The 22,801-nt window shown below is 32.5% G+C and overlaps 5 protein-coding genes across 8 annotated transcripts; 2 read left to right on the top strand and 3 right to left on the bottom strand.

Annotated features, from left to right (window-relative positions):
- The first annotated feature begins 202 nt into the window (after positions 1 to 202).
- LOC105801777 (probable transcriptional regulator SLK2) lies at positions 203 to 5,756 on the top strand. Of its 4 annotated transcripts, none has more exons than XM_012633057.2 (10): positions 203 to 317; positions 962 to 1,991; positions 2,333 to 2,464; positions 2,677 to 2,725; positions 3,279 to 3,493; positions 3,575 to 3,643; positions 3,839 to 3,939; positions 4,248 to 4,341; positions 4,428 to 4,497; positions 4,597 to 5,756. In XM_012633057.2, exons 2-10 carry the CDS (start codon positions 1,062 to 1,064, stop codon positions 5,466 to 5,468), a joined length of 2,532 nt encoding a protein of 843 aa, XP_012488511.1. In that variant the 5' UTR covers positions 203 to 317; positions 962 to 1,061; the 3' UTR covers positions 5,469 to 5,756. The 4 variants fall into 4 exon arrangements, with proteins under 4 accessions (XP_012488511.1, XP_012488513.1, XP_012488512.1 ...); XM_012633059.2 differs by having other exon boundaries at positions 209 to 317; positions 1,237 to 1,991; XM_012633058.2 differs by having other exon boundaries at positions 209 to 317; positions 1,005 to 1,991.
- A 1,104-nt stretch (positions 5,757 to 6,860) lies between these two features.
- Positions 6,861 to 8,623, bottom strand: LOC105801778 (DNA-directed RNA polymerases II, IV and V subunit 6A). The gene is made up of 6 exons (XM_012633060.2): positions 8,457 to 8,623; positions 8,098 to 8,131; positions 7,822 to 7,997; positions 7,669 to 7,720; positions 7,228 to 7,295; positions 6,861 to 7,129 (listed from the first exon to the last, which is right to left on the bottom strand). Exons 1-6 carry the CDS (start codon positions 8,489 to 8,491, stop codon positions 7,060 to 7,062), a joined length of 435 nt encoding a protein of 144 aa, XP_012488514.1. The 5' UTR covers positions 8,492 to 8,623; the 3' UTR covers positions 6,861 to 7,059.
- Positions 8,624 to 10,776: 2,153 nt separating this feature from the next.
- On the top strand, positions 10,777 to 11,076 carry LOC105801779 (protein 108). The gene has a single exon (XM_012633061.2). It carries the CDS (start codon positions 10,777 to 10,779, stop codon positions 11,074 to 11,076), a length of 300 nt encoding a protein of 99 aa, XP_012488515.1.
- A 612-nt stretch (positions 11,077 to 11,688) lies between these two features.
- Positions 11,689 to 12,905, bottom strand: LOC105801782 (CEN-like protein 1). Its single transcript, XM_012633063.2, has 4 exons — positions 12,674 to 12,905; positions 12,526 to 12,587; positions 12,408 to 12,448; positions 11,689 to 12,308 (listed from the first exon to the last, which is right to left on the bottom strand). Exons 1-4 carry the CDS (start codon positions 12,872 to 12,874, stop codon positions 12,091 to 12,093), a joined length of 522 nt encoding a protein of 173 aa, XP_012488517.1. The 5' UTR covers positions 12,875 to 12,905; the 3' UTR covers positions 11,689 to 12,090.
- A 7,990-nt stretch (positions 12,906 to 20,895) lies between these two features.
- Positions 20,896 to 22,403, bottom strand: LOC105801780 (heat stress transcription factor B-2a). Its single transcript, XM_012633062.2, has 2 exons — positions 21,929 to 22,403; positions 20,896 to 21,824 (listed from the first exon to the last, which is right to left on the bottom strand). Exons 1-2 carry the CDS (start codon positions 22,181 to 22,183, stop codon positions 21,099 to 21,101), a joined length of 981 nt encoding a protein of 326 aa, XP_012488516.1. The 5' UTR covers positions 22,184 to 22,403; the 3' UTR covers positions 20,896 to 21,098.
- Between the last annotated feature and the right edge of the window lie 398 nt (positions 22,404 to 22,801).

Raw genomic sequence — 22,801 nt, 5'->3', positions numbered from 1 at the left:
TGAAACAAAGACACGCTACCATCAAACTCGCGTCTCCACAGCTCGATCTAAACACCGACTTCGTCGTGCTATCATGAGGAAACACGTGTCCTTTGTGACAACCGACACATTCGGTTACATACCGCAAAATTACCGGTGCAGCCGGTAACTTTCTCTCTGTCATTCCCGCTAGGTATATAAACAGCGTCCTGGAAAAATCTCCCTCTTTACCAACTTTCTTTTCAGTTTCTAAATTAAGTTATAAAATTAAAAAAAAAATTTAACATTTACTCCTTTTATTTATATATTTTTTCCAGCTCGTAGCTCGCGATTTTAAGGTTAGTAGATTCTCTCTTTATTTGTTTATTATTATTTTTATTTACTTAAAAGTAGCTTAATCTGCTTTGATTTCTAAAACCAGTTAAGCCCATCGTTTTCCTTTTTGGAAATTTTGTTTTTATTTTAAGTGATTCATGCTTGCTATATCTTGATCTTGATATTAAGTATTTAATTAATCGTTAATCTATTGATTCTACTGGGACTGTTCATCTTTCTAATTCGAGTTTGATTATACTTTGGGATTTTCAAAGTAAGTAATTTAGGACTAAAACCTGATTGGTAGCTCGTTTTGATTAATGGAACGATTAGATTGCTGCTATGTACTTCCAAAATGCAAAAACTTTAGGATTTTATTGTTCTAGTAGTTATACATTCTTGTTTTAGTGAGATGGGTCCAAAATTAGGGTTTTTTGGGGTGTGTGGGGGACGGGATGGTCGAGGGGATAGTTAAGGAAGTTTGTTTCGTTAAAATTATGGGGATTTATTCTTTGAATCATTTTGGTTTTCTTTTTCAGTGTTTCCAGACCTGATTGATTTATCTGAGTGGCACTGTTTGAAAAATTGTAACTTTGGACTGTTGAAGCACGTGCAATTTGAACTCTAATATTTCTTATCTGTTTTTTCTATCATACATTGTTTTTAGATATCTGCAACAAATTGTTGAGGGTGTGTTTTGTTATTATTAGAAAGGTCTGGCTCTGGATAGCTATTTAGACTCCAGTCACCAGGGGGCGGTGCCTCCGATGGTACCTTCTCGGATGGCTGGAGGGTTAACCCAATCTTCCTCAAGTTCTGGAATTTTCCTCCAAGGAAATGGGCAGTCCCAGGCTGTAGTTAGCTCTCGCTTGAGCTCACCTTATGAGAACTCATCTAATTCTATTCCTGGAACTGGGGTTCCTAATCTGGGTCCTGTTTCAGATAGTGTGGTGTTGAACAGTGTGGCAAACTCTGGACCTAGTGTTGGGGCAAGTTCTTTGGTCACAGATGCAAATTCGGCATTTTCAGGAGGTCCCCACTTACAGAGAAGTGCTAGCATTAATACAGATTCATATATGCGCTTGCCAGCTTCGCCCATGTCGTTTTCTTCCAACAATATAACCGTGTCAGGTTCATCAGTTGTTGATGGGTCTTCTGTAGGCCATCATGGCTCTCATCAAGACCCAAGTGTCCAACAGATGCAACAGAGTCAGCAGCTGCAACAAGGGGCCTCAAGTGCTGCATCTCGGCCACAGTCACAAACTGGGCAAGTTTCTGTTCCGTTGGGTCCACGAGTCCCAGGGCCCTTCTTGCAAGACCCTGGTAATTTATCCCAGGTGCAGAAGAAGCCTCGGCTAGATATCAAACAAGAAGACATTATGCAGCAGCAGATGTTGCAACAACTGCTACAAAGACAGGATTCCATGCAGTTGCATGGTCAAAACCCTCAATTACAAGCTTTGATGCAGCAGCAGAGACTTAGACAACAGCAACAAATTTTGCAGTCGTTGCCACCATTGCAGAGAGCACACTTGCAGCAGCAGCAGCAACAACAACAACAACAGCAATTGCAGTTGAGGCAGCAATTGCAGCAACAGGGGATGCAGCAAATAACTGGAATGAAACGTCCCTTTGATGGTGGTGTATGTGCTCGCCGCCTAATGCAATACTTATATCACCAACGGCAAAGGCCACCAGTGAGTTAATGTTTTTTATATACTGCATCTTGTGCCAAAGTATCTTGTATATTAATTGGTTTTATTCAATGGTTTCAATCCTGTTAAGATTACATTTTGTTTTTGGAAATCTGATTTATGTTCATATGCACAATTATTTTGTTGTTGCAGTCAACAAGTTATCTCATTATTAGCTAGTGTACGAATCTACTAGTGTTCATATGCTCAATTATCTTGTTTGCAGAAATCTGATTTATGTTCGTATGCACAATTATCTTGTGACAGTCTTAACTCATTTTCAACTTAGTAATAACTGAGATGCAAAGTTGTATGAATCCTGTTACATCTACTTGATTTTGTAGGACAATTCCATTGCATACTGGAGGAAATTTGTTGCAGAGTATTATGCTCCACGTGCAAAGAAAAAGTGGTGTTTATCAATGTATGATAATGTCGGGAGTCATGCACTTGGTGTTTTCCCTCAAGCAGCTATCGTCAGTATTTGTGCTTATTTCTTTCTACTTTGTAAAACTAGAAAATTTATTTTTCTATCTCGAAGTTAGTCTTTTCTACTGAATTTTTTGTTGTTTTCTGATTTGATAACGTTGCATGCATTCTTTAATGAGCAATACTCCATCACATTCCTTCTTGAATTAAATGCTTGTCTTCTAAATATGCAACATTCTTACTTTCATGTAAATTTCAGGATGCTTGGCAGTGTGACATTTGTGGGTCGAAGTCTGGAAGGGGGTTTGGTAAGAGATTTTATGAGCATTCCATTTGTTCTAGAGTGAATATTCTTGTTAGTTGATTTAGTAAAAGTACGCTTTAGGAATAGGGTATGTGAAACAAGCGTTCTATAGATTGTGCATGTTAGTGAATGTGTACCACACCACTGTAAACTAATTACTTTCTTTTCATTTATTTTTGGTTTCATCTTAGGACTTCTATGATTATAGAATATCATTTTTTCATTCTCCATATATTGACATATTGGACTGAAGATGGAAATGGAATTTCTTGAATTTTTAGGGTTATGTTAGAATAATTGGTATTCCTTTCAGTTAAAACTCCCCTAGAATACGCCTTTTCATTATGTACCAATGACTTGAAATGAACATTTATTGACTCATACTTATGGATTTAACCAACTTCACCTAAAGTCTAGTGATTTTTAACGTTCTATGGACTTGTAGACTCCATTGTTAATACGCTTATTTTGTCTGACTAGTTGAAAACATATGGCCTTGCAACTTAGCATCTGAGACACATACTGGATTTTGACTAACTAATTACTCATGTTTACAGAGGCAACTTTTGATGTACTTCCCAGACTTAATGAAATCAAATTTGGCAGTGGAGTAATTGATGAACTTCTATATTTGGACATGCCCCGTGAGTGTAGATTTCCTTCTGGAATAATGATGTTGGAGTATGGAAGAGCTGTTCAGGAGAGTGTATATGAGCAGCTTCGTGTTGTTCGTGAGGGTCAGCTTCGCATCATATTCACTCAGGACTTAAAGGTCAATATAAAACCTGTTTCACATTTTGCTGCCGTTCTCGACAATCTAGGGAATAGCTTATTAACTGTTTCTGTTTTTCAGATATTGTCTTGGGAATTTTGTGCACGTAGGCATGAACAACTTTTTCCTCGTCATTTAGTTGCACCTCAGGTACTAAAGTTTGTGCCTTATTAGCTCTAACTTATGGATGATGCCTGTGTAAACAAAAACTCACTCTGTTTCTGTTTCTTTTGCATGTAATGTTTTCTGCTATATAAATCTTTGTGCTCTTTTCTGATCATATGTCCATTTTGTTTAAGTTCTTTAAAGACATCTGACATAAACTCAAAATTATAAATTATGTAGGTAAACCAGATAGTTCAGGTGGCACAAAAATGTCAGAGCACAATTTCTGAAGGCGGAGCTGAGGGGGTTTCTCAGCAGGACTTGCAAACAAACAGCAATATGTGAGTTAATCATATAAATGTGATTATTTTTCTTTTTATAAAATCCTGTGGACGATGTTATCCTGATTCTTCGATTGGAGCACTTGAGAAACCTTGGAAGTATGAAGTTCTTTTGATTTGTTACATGGTTCACCCTCCTCAGGTGCAATTAAGCCACAGGGACGCAACCCAGAAAAGTGGTTTTGCAGGGTCTTCAAATTATAGTGTTGATTTTAGCTTGAGCTTTATGTTTTAGGAGCTTCAACTGGATGCATGTATATATTTTAAGATTAGCATAGGTTATGAGTACATTTTTTGCTTTCTCTCAGGGTCTTAACAGCTGGACGACAGCTTGTTAAAAGTTTGGAAGTACAGTCACTGAATGACTTAGGTTTTTCGAAAAGATACGTGAGGTGTTTGCAGGTACGGTTTTAACGTAGTGCATTTATATTCCGGTAAACAAATATTTTTTTTAGTTTCTTTATAGTTTGTTTTGCATTATTTGTTAGATTGCTGAGGTTGTCAACAGCATGAAAGATCTGATAGGTTTTTGTCGAGAAAACAAGTCTGGGGCGATTGGTAAGTCGTACAAGTTGCCATTCTGACCTCTGGATTGGTAAGTCGTACAGGATAGCTTTTATTCTCATTCCCTGTTTTTTGTAAACACCGTATTTGCAGAGGGCTTGAAGAACTATCCTCGACATCCCTCTTCGACCAAACTCCAAATGCAAAAAATGCAAGAAATGGAGCAGATAACAAATGTTCGGGGTCTGCCAACTGACAGGAATACCCTCAATAAGCTGATGGCATTGCATCCTGGGATAAACAACAATCCAATGAGAAACAACAGCCATCAAATGGCTGCTGGTCGAGGAACTTTAAGTGGTTCGGCACAAGCAGCTTTGGCACTTTCTAACTACCAGAACCTGCTCGTTCGGCAAAATTCAATAAATTCAAACCCTAACTCACTTCATCAGGAAGCCTCATCTTCCTTCAATAACTCTAACCAGAGTCCATCTTCGAGTTTCCAAGGGCCTGCTGCCTCGTTACCAGCTCAGCAACATACATTAAGCGTCACAGCAAATAACCTAATCCAACAGAATCACATGCAGTCATCTCAAGGAAATCCGGCTTTACAACAACAAATGATCCAACAACTTCTCCAGGAGATGTCTAATAACAACACGGGAGTTCAACTTCTCCAGGAGATGTCTAATAACAACACGGGAGTTCAACAGCAGTCCGTGAATGGGCAGAATGAGAATGGAAGTGCGGGGAGAAACACCTCTGCTCTGGCTACAGCTACCTCTACCGTGTCTGGAAGTGTTGCAGGGCCTGCACTGAGTCAAAGCAACAGTTTCAAAGCCACTTCAAACGACAACTCTTTAGCTGCCGGTGGCGACAACAGATTCAACCGAGGACAACCTGATTTGCCCCAGAATCTCCATTCACAGGACGATACAGTTCCGGATATAGCAAATGATTTCATGGATAATGGGTTTTTTAACAATGACCTTGACTATAATATTGGTTATGGCTGGAAGGCATGACTAACATAATTTTGCCCCATATCATTGACTTTCTGCTAGTTTGAATCTTTTGGGCAAATCATTGTACAAAATATTTGAAATCATTTTTTTTTTGCCTCTCTAATATGGTATTACTGTGCCATAACTAGCTTTTTTTGTTCTTAAGTAGGTATTTCCTGATTTTTTTTTCTTTTAATTTTCCCTTTCTAAGGGTTTTCAGTTTTCAAGTATTTCAAGTGTAATCTATTGAACGAACTTGAGAATAGACTGGGTATCTTTATTAATATGATATTTACAAGTTTTTCTGTCCTTTTTCTGTTTTAGGTAAAAGGTAAAAGCTCAGCTCTGATCTAAAATCTTTACCGACAACCCTTTTTATTAATGTTAATGGTAAATTACACAAATGATTCTTAAACTATTATTAAGCTTATGTTTTGGTCACTTAATTTTAAAAATTCAAAAATGATCCCTGAATTATTTAAACATTTTATTTAAGTCAAAAATTATTTGGAAGTACTTATGTCACTGGACTGCTAATTTATTTTATTTTTTATTTAATTTTAACTAGTGAGCTCTAAGTAACATTTCAACAATTGTGGATCAATACCTATAGACAAGTAAGAGAACATATTTTAAATCTAAGTCGATTTGACAGTTTGTTTTGAAGATTGGAAAAGAAAGTTGTTTGGATTTTGATTTGTAAATTCGTAATGATCAAAACAATTCCATAAAAAAACTGAATTGTAGAAGAGAACAGGAAGTAGAGCTTTTAGTTGGTGCAAACAGTACAAACATAGAATGTTATACAGTAGCGATTTTAATAACCCAGTACTAAAATAAAAACTTCTGAATTATGCAGTGACCATTTTAAAACTTTTTGAAGTTAAATAATCAAATAGTTTAGTGACCTTAACTATAAATTACCCAAAATGTTAATAACCATGGAACATGCCATAGGAAACGGCAGCAATAAAATAAGAGTAGTTACTTGGCAATTTTAAAATCTTAAATGTTTAGGTTTGGGTTTTCAGTGTAATTAATATATACATTTTCTCATTTATGGATTTAATTTTTCAATTCAGTAGTTGCAGGTCTTCACTTTGATTGAAGCTTTAAAAATCATCAAATAATTAATTACAATCACGACTTGGACTAAAAATTGATAAAATTTCAATACATTTCTTTAAAAATTTGAGAAATTATAGATTAATATAATAGTAAAATTACAGTTGATCCCCAACTCTTAGGTGCCACTAATGCGAATACACAAATGATTTAAGATATTATTGTGTTTTTATATGAATGCAAATGGCTTGATTTCTTTTTTAATTAAACTAAAATTTGTAAACCACCCACAAGCAGAGCCTATTTGTAAATAGGAATAACCACCTTGGTTATATGCAAAATAGCCAATTTCTAACAAGTTTCAAAGGGTCAAAACTCCCATTATAAACTACGTTAATGTCGAAAAGCACAACAGGGTTCAAAACGAGTCTACTACCACGGTTCCAAAGACATCCTTCTAGATTGTCTTTTTTACATTTACTGACTGAATCTAAGCATCACGACTCTTACATACCACACACCAAATTCGAGAAGTAAGAACACGTAATCAATCGCCTCCGACTTGTCTCTTCCATGAGTCTTCCACAATCAACTCATCGACTCCCCAGTCTTCATAACTGAAATGTTATACCAAAAGTTTAATCCATTAGGATAACTAAAGCGGAGGCAAGTAAATTAAAAACAAGATCCCAATTCCAAAACAAAAAAACCTCACCTTCCATCAGGCAAGTAGCGTCTTATGGTAAAGGGTATTTTCCGCTCTCGAAGCTCCTTCATGGCAATCTAGTATAAATGCAAAAGAATCGAGTTATAGCAAAGAAAAAACCAAATCTATTGTTGTCGGCAGTATCACGTGTATATTGCATACGGACTGGCAGGAAGATGGCTTGTGGACCATATTCCGCGCTAATGTGATAGTAGACATTAACAGAGTTAAACCCTAATTCATCTATTTAGTCTTGATTCCATATTAAATCAAAGGCTGAAGCCTGAAAGCCAGTGTGGTTTTATACATATAGGTATTCAAAACATGTATTGTCAAGTAGGAAAACCAAGTGGCAATCTCTTAACTTTATACTAAGCTAACCTATGGTTACAGCGTTATCAAATTCTTTTTATAACTCAAAATCAAATGCAATCATTAACATAATCATACCTCAAGTGGGTCGGTCTCACCTTCCAACTCAACCATAACAGGTGCATTCATACTGCTCATCAGGACAAACAACAACAAATAAAATTATCGAATCATACAACAAAATCAAAACCATTCAAGGTACACGAGATTCTAAAAGGTTACTAAGCAAACCTGATTTGCAAGGCTCGGGTACCCAAGATTCTAGCACGCTCGTATTTGGTCATATACTTTGATGTTTTACGAGTAGTTTTGTCTTTAGCATCTTGGTCTACATTGTCTTCAGTTTCGATAGGTTCTAGAGGAACATCATCGTTGTTATTGTTTTCCAAATCCTCCTCAGCTCCTTCCTGTTCACCATAAAGACAATTCAACACACAGTAAATAACTTTATCAGTTCACATTCGATTTCTTACAACAAACAATGTAGTTTTTAAAAAAAATCCTTACTTCAATCTCAGGCTCTGGTGGCTCATCCTCATATCTACAGCAACAATATCAACATCCCACAGTTAAGTTCTTAAGCAACAATGCATAAGAAACACACTACGTTCCAACCAAAAAGAAAATTTTGCCCTCTGTTTGGTTGTTTGTAAACATTAGGGTTCATAAGAGAAAATTTCCCATACCCTAATTTTATTCCCAAAACAATCGAAGAGCGAAAACTAAAACAAACCCACTTCTTGGATTTGATTAGATTATCCGAATTTCAATAAAAACAGGGAAATATAATCAAATTATCGAATCGACTACATAAAAAGCAAATTAAAAGCACATATAAAGGAACAAAGAGTGAGATAGAGAAGAACCCCATGTCCATATCATTATAGTCGTCGTCCGCCATCGTAGGTTTTGCTTGAAGAAACTATGGAGAGAGTGGATTCTCGCAGGATTTTTCTCAAAAGGTCAAAACTTTTACTTCCCTGCTTCGTCTCTGTAAAGCCCTAACTAAACAAATAGAGGTTTTATGTTCTAGAATTCTCCTTAGTTATAGCCGATTTAAAGATAAAAAGGGTAAACTACCAAAATAAACACTTTTATTTGCCTCAAGTTACATTTTAGTCTCTTATGTTTGAAATATTAAGTTTTAGTCACTTACGTTATCGTGTTGTAACATTTTAGTCACTGAGCAATTTAATTTTTTTCTTTTATATTCTTTTAACTTTCTTTTTTTTTTTCCATTCTCTTCTGCTTCTCCCTCTGTTTTCCTCCATTCTCCATTTCTTTTAACATAGTTTTTCTATGTTTTTCATTTGTTAAAACTAGTCCACAAGCTCGCCTCACTCGAAAAAATTTAAATTGTTCAAAAAAATAAAAGTATAGGGATTAGTTTTAACAAATGGAAAACATAGAAAAACTACGTTAAAAGAAATGGAGAAGTGACGAAAACAGAAAGAGAAGCAGAAGAGAATGGAAAATAAAGAAGAAAAAAGAAAGTTAAAAGAACATAGAAGAAAAAATTAAATTGCTCAAAACGAAAAAATATGGGGATTGATTGTATAAATTAACCTAAAATTTTTGTTTGAAATGATGATTTAACGTGCCACGTCAACTTACCGTTACACCATTAACGACAATTAACAGCTCAGTGATTAAATTGTTACAACGTGATAACGTAAGTGACTAAAACGTAACATTTCAAACATAAGTGACTAAAATGTAACTTGAGGTAAACAAAAGTGACTATTTTGGTAGTTTACCCTTTAAAAAATGAGTAAATTAATTTTTATGCATTAGATTAAAAAGTAAATCCATCTTTTGTGTTACAAATTTTATGCATTTCTTCTGTTAAAAATCGGTTTGGTTAATGAAATAATCAGATAGTTACAGGTGACATGTCACATGTTACCTTATACTAGCCTACAATGATAACAATAGAATTAGATGAAATGTTTAATAAAAGGCTCAATTTACTCTTGATATAAATGGAACAAAATACAATCGACTTTTAATACAAAAGTTTACATGATATTTTTACCTCAACGAACTATTAAAAAAAGCAACAACAACTCAACCTTAAACCTTTATTATAATGTCGTGTTGGAGATATTATTAGGACATTATCTTAAATGATAAGATTTAAAAATAGTGGTAAATTTTACAACTAGTCTATATATTGTAAATTATGAATTTTATTCTTATTTTTAATTGATCAATTTTAATCTCTATATTTTCAAAATTTTAAATTTTAGTCATGAACCAAATGGTAACAAATAAATCATTAGACTAAAATTTGTTATTTTGTTCCGTAAGTAGTGGATTTAATCATTATTCTTCAATTTGATATTTTTAATCCTTATGCTTTTAAAATTTTAGAATTTTAATTTTAATTCAAACGACAACCATTAAATCTATTAACCATTAAAATTTCAATTCCTATGCTATATATGGTGCATAAATACTAATCTTTTCAGAATCCGTGATTATTTATGTTAACAATGTCAACTTCAGTTTTCAAACTTAAGTTCTCTTTTTAAGAGTACAATCCGATGTTATTTTAACCAAATCGGACCAGTCGGTCGAACCAATTAAATTAGAAACTGAGATAAAAAAACCACGATTAAACTAGTTTATAAAATTTTTAATTCTTTATTTATTGTTGGACTGACGATCAAACTAAAAATTAACGGTCTGATCAGTTCGACTATCAATCTAATAATTAAAAGATTGATGCAACTATCTTACCGTTACATCTAATCCAACTTTAGTAAAAGGTGATTTTTTTCTAATATTAAAAGATATAGTGAAAAAGAATATTAATTAGCCTAATGTGATCAGCTTGGCTGGACTTGAATAAAGAATTTTTTGTTCACTTGTATGACTCAGTTTGAATTTAAATAAAATGGTTATTAAATTAATTATTAAATATATAAAAACATTAATAAAAAAACTTAAACTTAATCTCGAATATTTTTAAGATCCCTTTGAATTATGTTATCAAAAATTTTTCAATTTCAAAATTTGGCCCAAGTCATACATCCACGAGAAATGAACCCACCAACTGTTCTAAAAAAACCTTAGGTAACTCACACAATCGATCATCACACTGATCAACTCCCAAATTCCAATCTATAAATACAAAAAATCGCAGTGAATAAATCTCAAAAAATGAAAAACCAGCAAGAAATCATGGTAAGTCTCAAATCACTTGTATCTCTCAGTTCCCGATCCGCTGCCGTAGCACTACTTGTTTTGGTGGTTTCAGTGGCAGTGCAGACCCATACTACAAATGCACAAAGCTGCCCGACCGAGCTGACGAGCCTGAACGTGTGCGCACCTTTCGTGGTGCCCGGTGCAGCTGTGGCTAACCCTAGCATTGACTGCTGTAACGCACTCCAATCGGTGCACCATGATTGCCTTTGCAGCACTCTAAGGATCGCTTCTCGACTCCCTTCTCAATGCAATCTCCCACCACTCACTTGTGCTTGAAAGAAAAGCAGTGGTGCTGCATGCTTAATTGGGTAGGAAAATCTAATAACGCCATGGAATATGGATACCGCCCTGTTTTTTTCTTTCTTTTTTAATGGGTAATAAGCAATGGTGGTGGTAAAATGGAAACTAATAAGAGCAGCAGTTTCTTTTATATATTTTTCTTACAAAACAGTAAGTGTTTTTTTATTATTTTAAAGTTTTAATATTACAAATACAATCAAGTAATGTAAGAGCAACTAAAATATCAAATTAAATCAATGCAAAGCATAACGGATAAAGAATTAGAAGGAACGTAACATAATTCTCATGTAATCACACATTACAATTGTGTATGGTGAGACTTGACCTCATCATATAATTTTGATTATATTATCAATTTTTCAGTTAATATATCATTTGTTAACTAAATTTTACTTTAATGTTTAAGTTAATATTTTTAATCTCAATTTGATACCCATATCAAATGACACCATGTTTGCTTTAATAAAAAGATAAGAATTTAATTTCAAAAAATATATAGGTATCAAATTAATCATTGAAGTTAAATTTAAGTGTTTAATTTGGTAATTGAGACAAAAAAATTCAAGTATCAAATTGAACATCGAAATCAAACTCAAGCATCAAATAATATATTATTTGTTTAACAGGTGTAAATATAAAAATATTTTTTTATACAACTAAAGAAATATAAAATCATTTTTTGTTGTTGAAATATTAGACATTTTACACAAGCGACAATAGCAACGCATCGTATAGTAATAACCCAATACCATAACATCATTGGCGACGAAGAATGGTTTTTTTGACGCAGACAGGCAGAACCGAAACCTAGTTCTTACATGATAATAAGAGTCGCCCAACCCAACAGTCGACAGCGCACTAGATTGATTCTTAACTGTAGAACTAATCTGCTAGAAACCATACGTGTCAATCCCTAAACCAAGGACAGGTCAATAGATTGTTAATTTTTCCTTCATTTTATTATACTTAATGTCTATGGGGCAGCCATAGTTATCTTCTTCTTGCAGCAGTTTCTCTCTGGGCATTGAAGTACACCGCCGCTACCGGAAGACCCAAACCGTTCTCCGCCGAGAACCTCCTGGTGTTGAAGTAATCCCTCGAAGACGGTGACTTCACCGTTCTTCTTCCTCTCTGTTTGAAAAGTATGAACACGTATCTGTGGATGCCGACCGCCGGATTTGGAGTCTCGTAGCTAACAACTTCCCTCCCTGTCGTCGTCGTTTAAAATCGATTAAATTCAGCCCTAAATTTCCATAGATTATAAAATGCATATATATATATATTGAAATTGGGTTTCCGAAACTCACCAAACGAAACATCGGTAGTACCAGGAACGTCGGTAACCATCCTGCAACAGAAAATATACGTTAATGGCTGAAAATGTTACAAATTATAAACATATATACAGTTTATATTGATACAAACCAGTGCAAATGTTCTCTCAAGAAGGGGTCACTAGGGCTTGGAGCGTCGGGGTCTGTCATGATCTATACAAAGATAGCAAAAGGAAAATAAGATAGAAAAACAACTATATACATGACTGTAGAATGCAAGGGTTTATGGTGGAACTTACTAAAGTGTAAGCGTCTCTCATGTCGTTGCCGCCGATTTCAACACGAGGCCTAGCAGAGATGGCAGCAGGCATGAGCTCATGGCCATTGGCGACTTGTTTGTTGGGGTTGTACGTTACCGTCATTTGAACACTTGGGGTGAAATTGTCCACCACTTCTCCTATAACTCTCCCAACGGTAAGTGGCTCAGGGACCCTTGACATGATGAACAAGACGATATGTATGTATGTTTTGAAGCTGCTCTGATGCAATAGATTTGAAAGAGTATGAAAGCATTTTTATAGATCGAAGTAGGGATGGAAATGCCGCGAGATGAGATGGTTTTTTTCTTGTTGGATCATGTCCCAATTATAAAAGTTTTAAGAAATTTTAATTAAAAATATACAAAATCAGTTCAAATTATGTGAAGAGATTTATTTATATTTGTGTAAAATTAAAATAGGATTTACATCCCTTTATATCTCATTGTACGAATAATATTTTAATAATCTAATTGTTGAATTTATTGATATAATTGTATTTGTCATATATGTAAATTTTCGAACCAATCTGATATCTCTATCATGTTGATCTAAAATACTATATATATACATATCTTCATATTTACTAAATGGTAGTTAAAATTTTTAATTTACATCAAATTTGACACGCGTGATTGTAAGAATGAAATATAAAATATACATGATAAATTTTTGGGGCTTGATTCGAAAATTTTTAATAGAAATCCATTCCAATTACCTTAAATTATTTATTAAAAAGGTTTAAGTTAAATGGAATCAAAATTTTTCTATCCCTAAATAAAAGGGTGAAAGGGACTTGAAAAAGGAAGCTTGGGTTTGAAGCTGAATGATTCGAAGATGCTTCACTAAATAAGAGGGAAGAAAATGTGGATATCGAGTTTCCAGAAAGAACAGAAATTTACAAAATCACGATATATGGAATCTAACACGTTTTTGGCTTATGAATATAACTTTATTTCGACTTTAATATATATATCTCTTTGGACAAATGGGAATTCAGCATTTATATAGTGCATTATGTCATACCCTAAACCTTATTAGAAACTAGAAAATCAACCAAAAAGGGATTTATAAATTTGACGTGTATAAATGATAATGATATTTTATTCATTTGATAAATGATAATTTATGAACTAATCATATATTATTGCTGATAAACTTATCAGCATGTTGTAGATAATTCGATATTGATGGGAGGCAAAATGCATCATTCAAAATGGTTTATAGTCCATAGAGATTAAAAGAAATTCATGATTACAAAGTAAGAAATGTTACTATAATTTTTCAAATTTTTATTTAAAATCTAGAAGATTACATAATAGATTTTAACACATCAATTTTACTGTTTTATCTAAAATTTTATTTATTTTCATTAATTTTATATAAATATATTTATTTTTTCACATTATAACCTAACCATGCGATTACGTTGGAGACATGAGTATACCGCATTCTTTTAGTTTTTTTTAATAACCCTTGATGACTTCTCATGTGTGTATATATATTCCTTCTTTAAGGAGGCTATATATATAAAGCACGGTCCATTGACATGACATATTAGAAGTAACTAAGCACCATGCGTGAGTACATGTTACACCCTTAAAGATTACACATGTTTTCGAATACATAGAAAAACAAATAAAGAATAAGTGGTGAATACATAAAAAAGCGAGCGAGTTGAAGAACGAACGAGGAGTCAAATATCGAGTTAGATATATATGTCGTGCTCTATATTCCTTATATAATATATATATTTCATTTATCACATCCAAATTAGGTCAATAGTTTATCTTTACATAATATTTCTTAAATACATCTTTTTCACCCAAATAGTAAATTTATCATAATAAGTTAATAGAATAAAATTATTTTTCTCCTTTTCCACAGTAACATTGCAACACACACACATTATCCCTTAAACTTTTGAACAGAAACATGACATATAAAGGTTTATAACTTTATTCCTTTTCCAAATTATGAATAAGATTCAAAAGAATAAGAGACAAGAGTGATTTATTGTATTCTAAAAGAAGAAAAGCAATATGTCCAGCTGTACGTAGGGAAATCATAGCAGCCAACCACATACAAATCTTTTGTCTTTCATATACAACAAGGGTTAAATCACTCTTTGGATCCTTAATTTGGTAACTATTCTCAAATTAAGATTTGAATTTTTTTTTGTCCAAGTTAAACACTAAACTTGGTAATTGTTCCCACATTTTCTTTGTCCAAGTTCATTTCTGAACTTAGCAATTACTTTCATTTTAAGGTTTGAACTTTAGGGTTTTCAAAAAGTTTAAACTCTAATGTGGAAACAATTATCAAATTTAGGGCCTAACTGAAACAAAAACAAATTCGAGCCCCCAATGTAGAAATAATTGTAAAGTTGAGTGCCAAAAAGAAAGTGATTTAACCGAAGCACAAAACGAACATTGGGAAATGAATGAATGAATTCTAGACAGGGGAAAAGGAACATGAAACGGGGAACTGCCACACGTCTGATATTGTTTGGCTAAGAGAATAGTATAAACCTGTCTGAATTCGACACGTTGTTGAGGGATTTTCACCAGAATAATTTTCTTTTGTCCATTTGACAGGGAATTCCAATCACTCAAAAAGTTCCTTTTTTCTTTCTCCGATTCCCTTCGACTAACATTTAGCTTTTACCTGCTCCCTCGACGATCAGCATAGAACCAGGCAAATATATGCTTTTTAAACAAGTGGTTTCTTCACGACAATGGAGCATGGCTAGGGTCTGGAATTGCCTCCTGGACCTGAAAGCCTGGAAATTGCATCATCACTGTTAAAATTATAACATAAAAATCATGGAAAAAGCCTGTTTTGTTTTAACGATGACTATGTCTCCAGGGACCATGCTCGTTATATTCTGAAATTAGCCACCTGAGTTAAGGTTCACCATACCGTTATGGTCTTAACACAAAGTGTACGGTGATTTAGTCCCTGGTTTTGAACTTTCAAGAGCTGTCATGTTACACTTTCATGACGGTTTCGAAAACATTGTTCAATACGTGTATGGGTAAAAGTTCGGATATTATCAGTTTATTAAAAATTAGATATTTTTATAAAAAAATATGTCACCTGTAATTATTTGGTTATTTCATCAATCACGTTAATAGGAATAAATGAGATTTTTAATAATAAAAAAAGACTAATCTACTCTTTAATATAATATATAATGATTAATTTACTTATTTTTAAATAAATAAAAAATAAAAAAATTCATCATATTAAGAGTGCATTGGTTGGTCAATTTAGACCCATGATCCACAGAATTGGCTCAAAATTCTTACCCCTTGGAATTGATTGGGCCTTAGCTTTCAATTTCTAGATCCCACATTTTTAGACATTATGACTGCTTCTTTAAAATTTATGTACTCATTAAATGTTTAACTTATTATTTTATTGATAAAAAAATGAAAGGCTAAGGAAAGCAATGACCCCACTTCATTTGAATGCTTGATCATGAAATCCGTTGAAGTTCGCATACTTCTTTTGACGCTATGTTTAAAGTTTCGATAGGTTTTAGGGTTAAATTGCTCTTTGACGTTTGAATTTAGTTTTTTTTTGTCTCATGGTAATTCTTACGGCATTGAAATCTAAATTTTAGGGTTTTTAAGGATTTATTAAAAAATTTAAGCCCCAATATAAAAACAATTGTCAAGTTCAAGCTCAAAAATTATTTAACATTGAGTTTTAGTATTTGAATTTGATAATTTTTAATACAATATTGAGGATAGAGGTTGAGGGTAATATAGGTTTGAATCTATGCTAAACGTGTGTTTAATAAAAGGCTTAACAACCACTCATCCGCTCCATACAAATTAAAACATTTCTTTTTTAATTTTAGATCTAAATATTTTCTCTACATTAATTTTGGAATTTGGTAGTTTTTTAGGTTGGTTCCAAATTTAGGTTCCGTTCAAGTATGATGATGTAAAATTTTAATGTTGCGGTATGTCATATCAATTGATTTTTTATATATATCTTTTCATATTTTATATATATATATTTTAAAATTCTTAAGTGATAACGAAATTAATTTTAGAATATCACATCATCACATTTAATAAAATCTGAATTCAATGATTAAATATAAAATTTAAAATTAATATAGATAAAAAAATATGCAGAGACTAAGTTGAGAAAATATTAAATTTAAAGACTTAACATTACTTTTATCCTTAAAATTTTCATGGCAATATGCCGTTAACTTTAAGGTATAAAGTATTTTTGTTTAACAATCACTTCATATTTTAGACATCATCGGTATAGCTTCGATATGAAGATGGTGATAATAATAATAAATTTAATTCTTAATATTTATTTCCTGTCAATGTTAATTTAGTTATTATTATTTTAGCTACATTTAATCATTAAAATTTCAAAAATAATCAAAATATTTTTTAATAAAATTTTATCTAAAACATTATTTTTAGCGATATTAGTGTGACAAACAGTGTGATAGTCTATATGCACTTTATGCTAATATGACATTATTTATCTCATATATCACATTAACAAATAATTTAAAATTTATAAAATATTTAAAAATCAAAAGAATTCAAAATTCAGAAAGAAAATAAAAGTTAAAAAAAGTATGAAGTACACGTCATGTTTGAAATTTTAATATTTTAATTAGTATTCCGTTAGAAAAAACAATAATTTAACTTTTTTCAAAAGATTGATGGTCAAATTTGATTCTTTTTAAAAGATTGAAGACCAAATTTAACTAAAAAAAACAAGTGTTACCCGAAAAATTAGAACTCAACATCACAAAGGCTAAACTACACCCAATGTCACTAAACTATTAGAAAATTTATGTTTTGACCACTTAACTTCAAAAAATTACAAAATAATCATTGAATTCGAAAGTTTTCATTCAAATTACTAAACTGTTCAAAAGTTTTTTATTTAAGTCATTAGGCTATTAAGTTTTTTTCTTTTAAAAGTTTCGACTAGCGATCTTCAAGCAACGATCTGACTATTAGTACGATAGATTAGTATCCATAGACTATGAATAGAAGAACATACATTAGATCTAAGTCAATCTGATAACTAATATCAAAGATTGAAGAAAAATATTTTTATTTTAATTTTAATTTACAAATTCATGAAGTTAAAAGTTATTTCTTAAAAAAATAAATTATAAAAGAAGGATAGAATGAAATATAGAATAGTGATTTATTACTGTACTTTGGCTTTGTAAAGGTTTTTTTGGTCTTTTTGGAAGTAAAATTCAACGGTGTGAAGATATTAAAGTAACCCAACAAAAGAACAAAACACTACGTGTCGGAAAATTATAAACGAGAGAGAATGAAGGGCAGACGATTTTTGTTCCTTGAAAGCATGGTTTTTTTTTTCTGGGTTCAGACAATCAAGTGTTTTCTTAGTCTAAGTTGATTTTTTTAATAATTTTATTATAGGTTTTGATTATATCTATTTTTTATATAATATTTAGAATTATTAATAGCTCCTTTCTAATTTTTAAATAAGAGAATAACGAATTTCAACATGCTTAAACTTACATCCTTAGGCGATTCATAATCAAATCAACCTTTTATTTATAGATTTATGATCACATATGGTTCACCCTCAGAATAAATAATAAATGTCTCATATGAATTTTTATTTAATTTTAATAAATAATATTATTAAATATAGATATGATATACTTACATTTTGTGAGTTTCTCTCCTATTTTACTAACTTTCTTGATCAAGAATCACTTAGTAAATTAAAGATTCACTGTAGATGTATAATATTGAAAATCATTATTTCTCCCATACATGATGGATGTATCAATCCCGCTTCAATTTAATTTTTATACTTGTTTTTAATATTTGTAATCTTTTAAATGTCAAATAAATATTTAAACATAAAATATATAGATTTTTCTATAATACTTTATTACATTTTATTCTTTTCTATTCAAGGATAAAATGTTAATATCCATAATCGCTTTGTACCATTGTCCAAAAGAGAACGTCCACCTTGCCCTGTATACACTCTTTTTTTTTAATATATAGATATATATATGTTTCGAAATTCATCGAGCATTTTGATTTTTACCATCCTACCAAGAAGTACTATGAGAACGATACATGAAGCCTGGAGAAAGTTTGGCGATATTCCCATATAATGCATTTGGGGACTTGATCTCATACAACTCTTTGCCAACTCTAGCCTCACATTAACAAGATATGTTTAGAAAAACCCCCCCACTAGGGATGGACTTGAAACATTTGAGTCACACTCACCACGAAAAAAGCCAAGAAAAAGAGCATTAAAAAAAAGAACCTCGGGATCTTAAAAGAAAATTGGAGTCGCCAAAGCAAGAAAAGGAAGGCCTAGCGAATGCTTTTTTGAAACAAGTCCAAAAAGCCATTGCATGCGAGCAGACAATATGCAAGTTTTTTCTACTTCTTTATAAATGAGGTTAAGGCGTTTGTTTCCAAGCTCTTTAGGGTTTCCATCATCTACAATTGTTTTCCCCTTCAATCATGGACCTACCTACGGCTTCTCGTTTAATTGAATCGCCATGGTTGCTACTGAATTTAACTTTTATTTTACTCTGTTCTACCATTTTCTCCTTTACAAATTCATGATTTATGAAAAGTGAAGGTGTTTTAAAGATTGAATTATTTGTTGGATTAATTTTGAAACCAGAGAAAATTTATCCTAATATCAAATGTTTTGGGAATTAAAATTAAAGTAAAAAATCAGTTAATATTGTTGTATCGTTGGAAGATATATAGTCATCAATTTCGAAAGAATTTGTACTTATAAACATTAAAATAAATATAAAATTACTTATAGGATAATTTGATTTTATAAAAAATCAAAATAAAATTATAAATCTTTAAAAATTTTAACATTAAGATAACTTATATTAAATTATAACTTCTAAAAAAATATTAACAACAATTTTACTATATGAATCAAGGTGCTCAAAACTTCTGTTAGAGCTGATCATGAGTTGGGTTGGCCCATAATAATAATTTAGGCTCGTTTGATAGGCTTAGGCTCGACCTGGCCCAAAAAGTGGGCTTAAATTTTTACTTAAATTTGACTTGGATAAAAAAGTTAAAACTCGAGTTCGGCTCAGCCTGCCAATGTTAAAATTTTTTTATATAAAAATAAATTTTAAAAATATAATACATCAAATAAACTAAAAGTATTAAAATAAATGTTTCCCAACAAATTGAAAATAAATAAATAAAAAAAGTCTTTATACTTAAATAACACTAAGATAGATGTAACTTAACAAATATTTATCTTTAAAATAGTACCAAAATTAACAATAAAACAAGAGTTATATAATATTCAAATAATAATAACAAAATAATAACAATATAATAGTGAAATAACAACAAAATAGTAACAAAAAAGAACAATTTTTGTTTGCAAATTCGGGCCGGACTAGGCTCGGGGCAAAAAAAACTTACCCGAGAGGACTTATTTTTTTGCCCAACCCATTTTTTGAGCCTATATTTTTGCCAAAATTCTCCCACTTTTCGAACAAGCCTTTAAATTAGACTAAATGATCTAATCCATGATCAGGTTTAGCTCTTAAGTATCACCTTTTTATCCATCTTAATAATTAAAAAATGCGACAAGTACTTTTTATATGAATTTTCTTGATTAGTCCAAATGTCTTTTATTTGGATAATTCTCTCTGGAGGTAATATATAAATGTGTCCGCACTTAGTCTGATAGTTAAAAACATATATTTCAGGTGAGCTTGAATGTAATAAATGGATATTTCTACCATGCATGTGAGTGTTAATTTCTTACCAAAATGATTATAAAAAAATCCTTTTACTTCTATTTGAAGAAATTTCTTTTAAATTTAATTTCATTCAAAATATCACAAAACAAATCAATATTGTGTACAAGTTATTTATGCCGTGAGACTAACAACTCAACAATCTTAGGCGTTAACGGCACCTAAAAAAGTCTCACAAATTCACGTCATTGTCATTTATTAACTTTCTATTGTCAAATTACAACTTAATTCCAACCAAACACATTTGATCGATTCTTTTCATTAATCTCGAGGATTAAGCAAAATCTAGAAAGTGGGTTCTATTTTTCAATTTTTATAATTAGAAAGAAAAAGAGAGAGAGAACAGTAAAATATAAGATTTTGGACTTTAAAGTTGAAGAAAAAAAAAAAAGAGATATATTTATATATATATATTTTATATATGGAAAGATGTCCCACGAAAGTTCTTGAAGTGGGGGGTGGGTCCTCCCTCAAGGTTTCAGAAATCATGTGCGTTTCATTCGCACGTGAATATTCCGGTCTGATCACCGTAATCATCATCCACAACCCGATGCCCGACCAAAAAGCTACCTAAAAAACCCGAACCCAAAAAAAGAAAAATCAATTACAAACCCTTTGATTCGCTCGGTGCACCTGCCGAAGCCACGGCGCGTCTTGGATCCCACGATCATCATCGCGCCCTCGGTTCTGGCAATCCAACGGCTCTAATTTAATAATCTCACTTCCACCGGGCTGTTGCAGTTGTAATTGCGTTTCGTCTGCTGCCGTCGCCGCTTCCGTCCCTACGCCTTCTCCTTCTTCCCTGGCCCGCTTTGCCGCTCCTCCTATTGGAACGCCGAATAACCTCGGACTCGTTTCTTCTTCGACTGATTCTCCCCATGATAACCGCTTCGCCGGCAAGAAATCTAGCGGTTTGTGCACGGGAGAAATGTTCTCCGACTGAGAACTTGCGTAATTCGACATCAAACTGAATATATTATTGCACAAGCTCTTCATCTCTGATAATTGTTTGTTAAGCTGCACGTTCTCTTTCCTCAATTTTTCGTTTTCTTTCATGAGCTCGGCCATAACGGTTCCTGCTTGGTTCAGCCTTGAAGGCGATGAGGCCGATGAAATGACTGGAGATTGCTCGTCTCCAGAATTCGACGGTGATATAATAGGCTTCGCCATTGGAATAGCCGCAACCGTCACCGGAGCCACCGTAACAGCTGCTGCTGTTGGCGACGAGATCTTCCGTCGCTGGATTTCGCACAAAAGTCGCTTTTCACCTCGTCGAAAATAATCGTTAGAGAATTCCCATCGATCGGGCACCACTTTTCTAAATCCCTAAAACAATTAACAAAAAATCAACAAAAATATATAAAAGAATTGCACGCTTAGAATATAAGAAAAATAAGACTAAATTTGAGAGATTCTTCTATTTGGCTCACATAAGTATTGAGTTGACGAACAAAACTAGAGAAATTGTTATGCTTGAAATATTTAGGAAGCAAATCACGAGCGAACACCATGGGATTCCAAACGATAAAAGTAGATCCGTCGTCGTTCCACGAAATCACGTCGTCAATCGTGTGATCATCAACCAATTGATACGTTTTAGTCAAGAACGGTGTCGGAATAGACCTTTGTGATTCCGCCGTTCCCGTCGTTGCATCTCCGTTTTGCTCCACCGGCGGCGGAGCCATCAAAGACGATAATTAATAATTCCTTAAAGAAGGTGTTTGTTTCGTTCACCAGAGATGAGAAATCTGATTGTTAAATTCTAGAAAGTTCAGATTTTATGATGATTGCGGAAACAAATAAGGGGAAATAGAATACAAAAATGAGCGAAAAGAAAAAAAAATACAAAGGAAAAGTGAATGGAACAGAAGAAGAAGAGAGGAAAGAACGAGAAGCTACGTTACGTCTCGTCGAGAAACTTCCTTGTCGATGTTATTCTTTATACGTGGCATCGCTTTTTTTACTTTTTGTCAAGTAAAAATATTTTTACTACCATAAATTATTACATCTGTTGAGGACCAAAATGACTTGTTTGAAAAAATATTTCTTTTTAAAAGTAAGTATTAAAATAGAATTACATTTGACTTATCTTATTTAAAATATAGATAAATTAGTCTATCTATATTATATTAAAAAGAAAATTAGTCCTCTTATTAAAAATTTTATCAATTTTATTGTTAAAATTTAATCATTATACATCTGAATAAGATACACGCGACAATTATCAATCATGTCATTTTTAAAAGTAAAAATAAATTAAATTACTAACAGATAGGACTGATTTACTATTTAATTTAACGTAC

Source organism: Gossypium raimondii, chromosome 11 (assembly GCF_025698545.1).
Source record: "Gossypium raimondii isolate GPD5lz chromosome 11, ASM2569854v1, whole genome shotgun sequence".
In the NCBI taxonomy this organism is placed as follows: domain Eukaryota; kingdom Viridiplantae; phylum Streptophyta; class Magnoliopsida; order Malvales; family Malvaceae; genus Gossypium; species Gossypium raimondii.
Note: the sequence above shows the minus strand (reverse complement) of the source record. Positions and strands in the feature narration are given on the sequence as shown.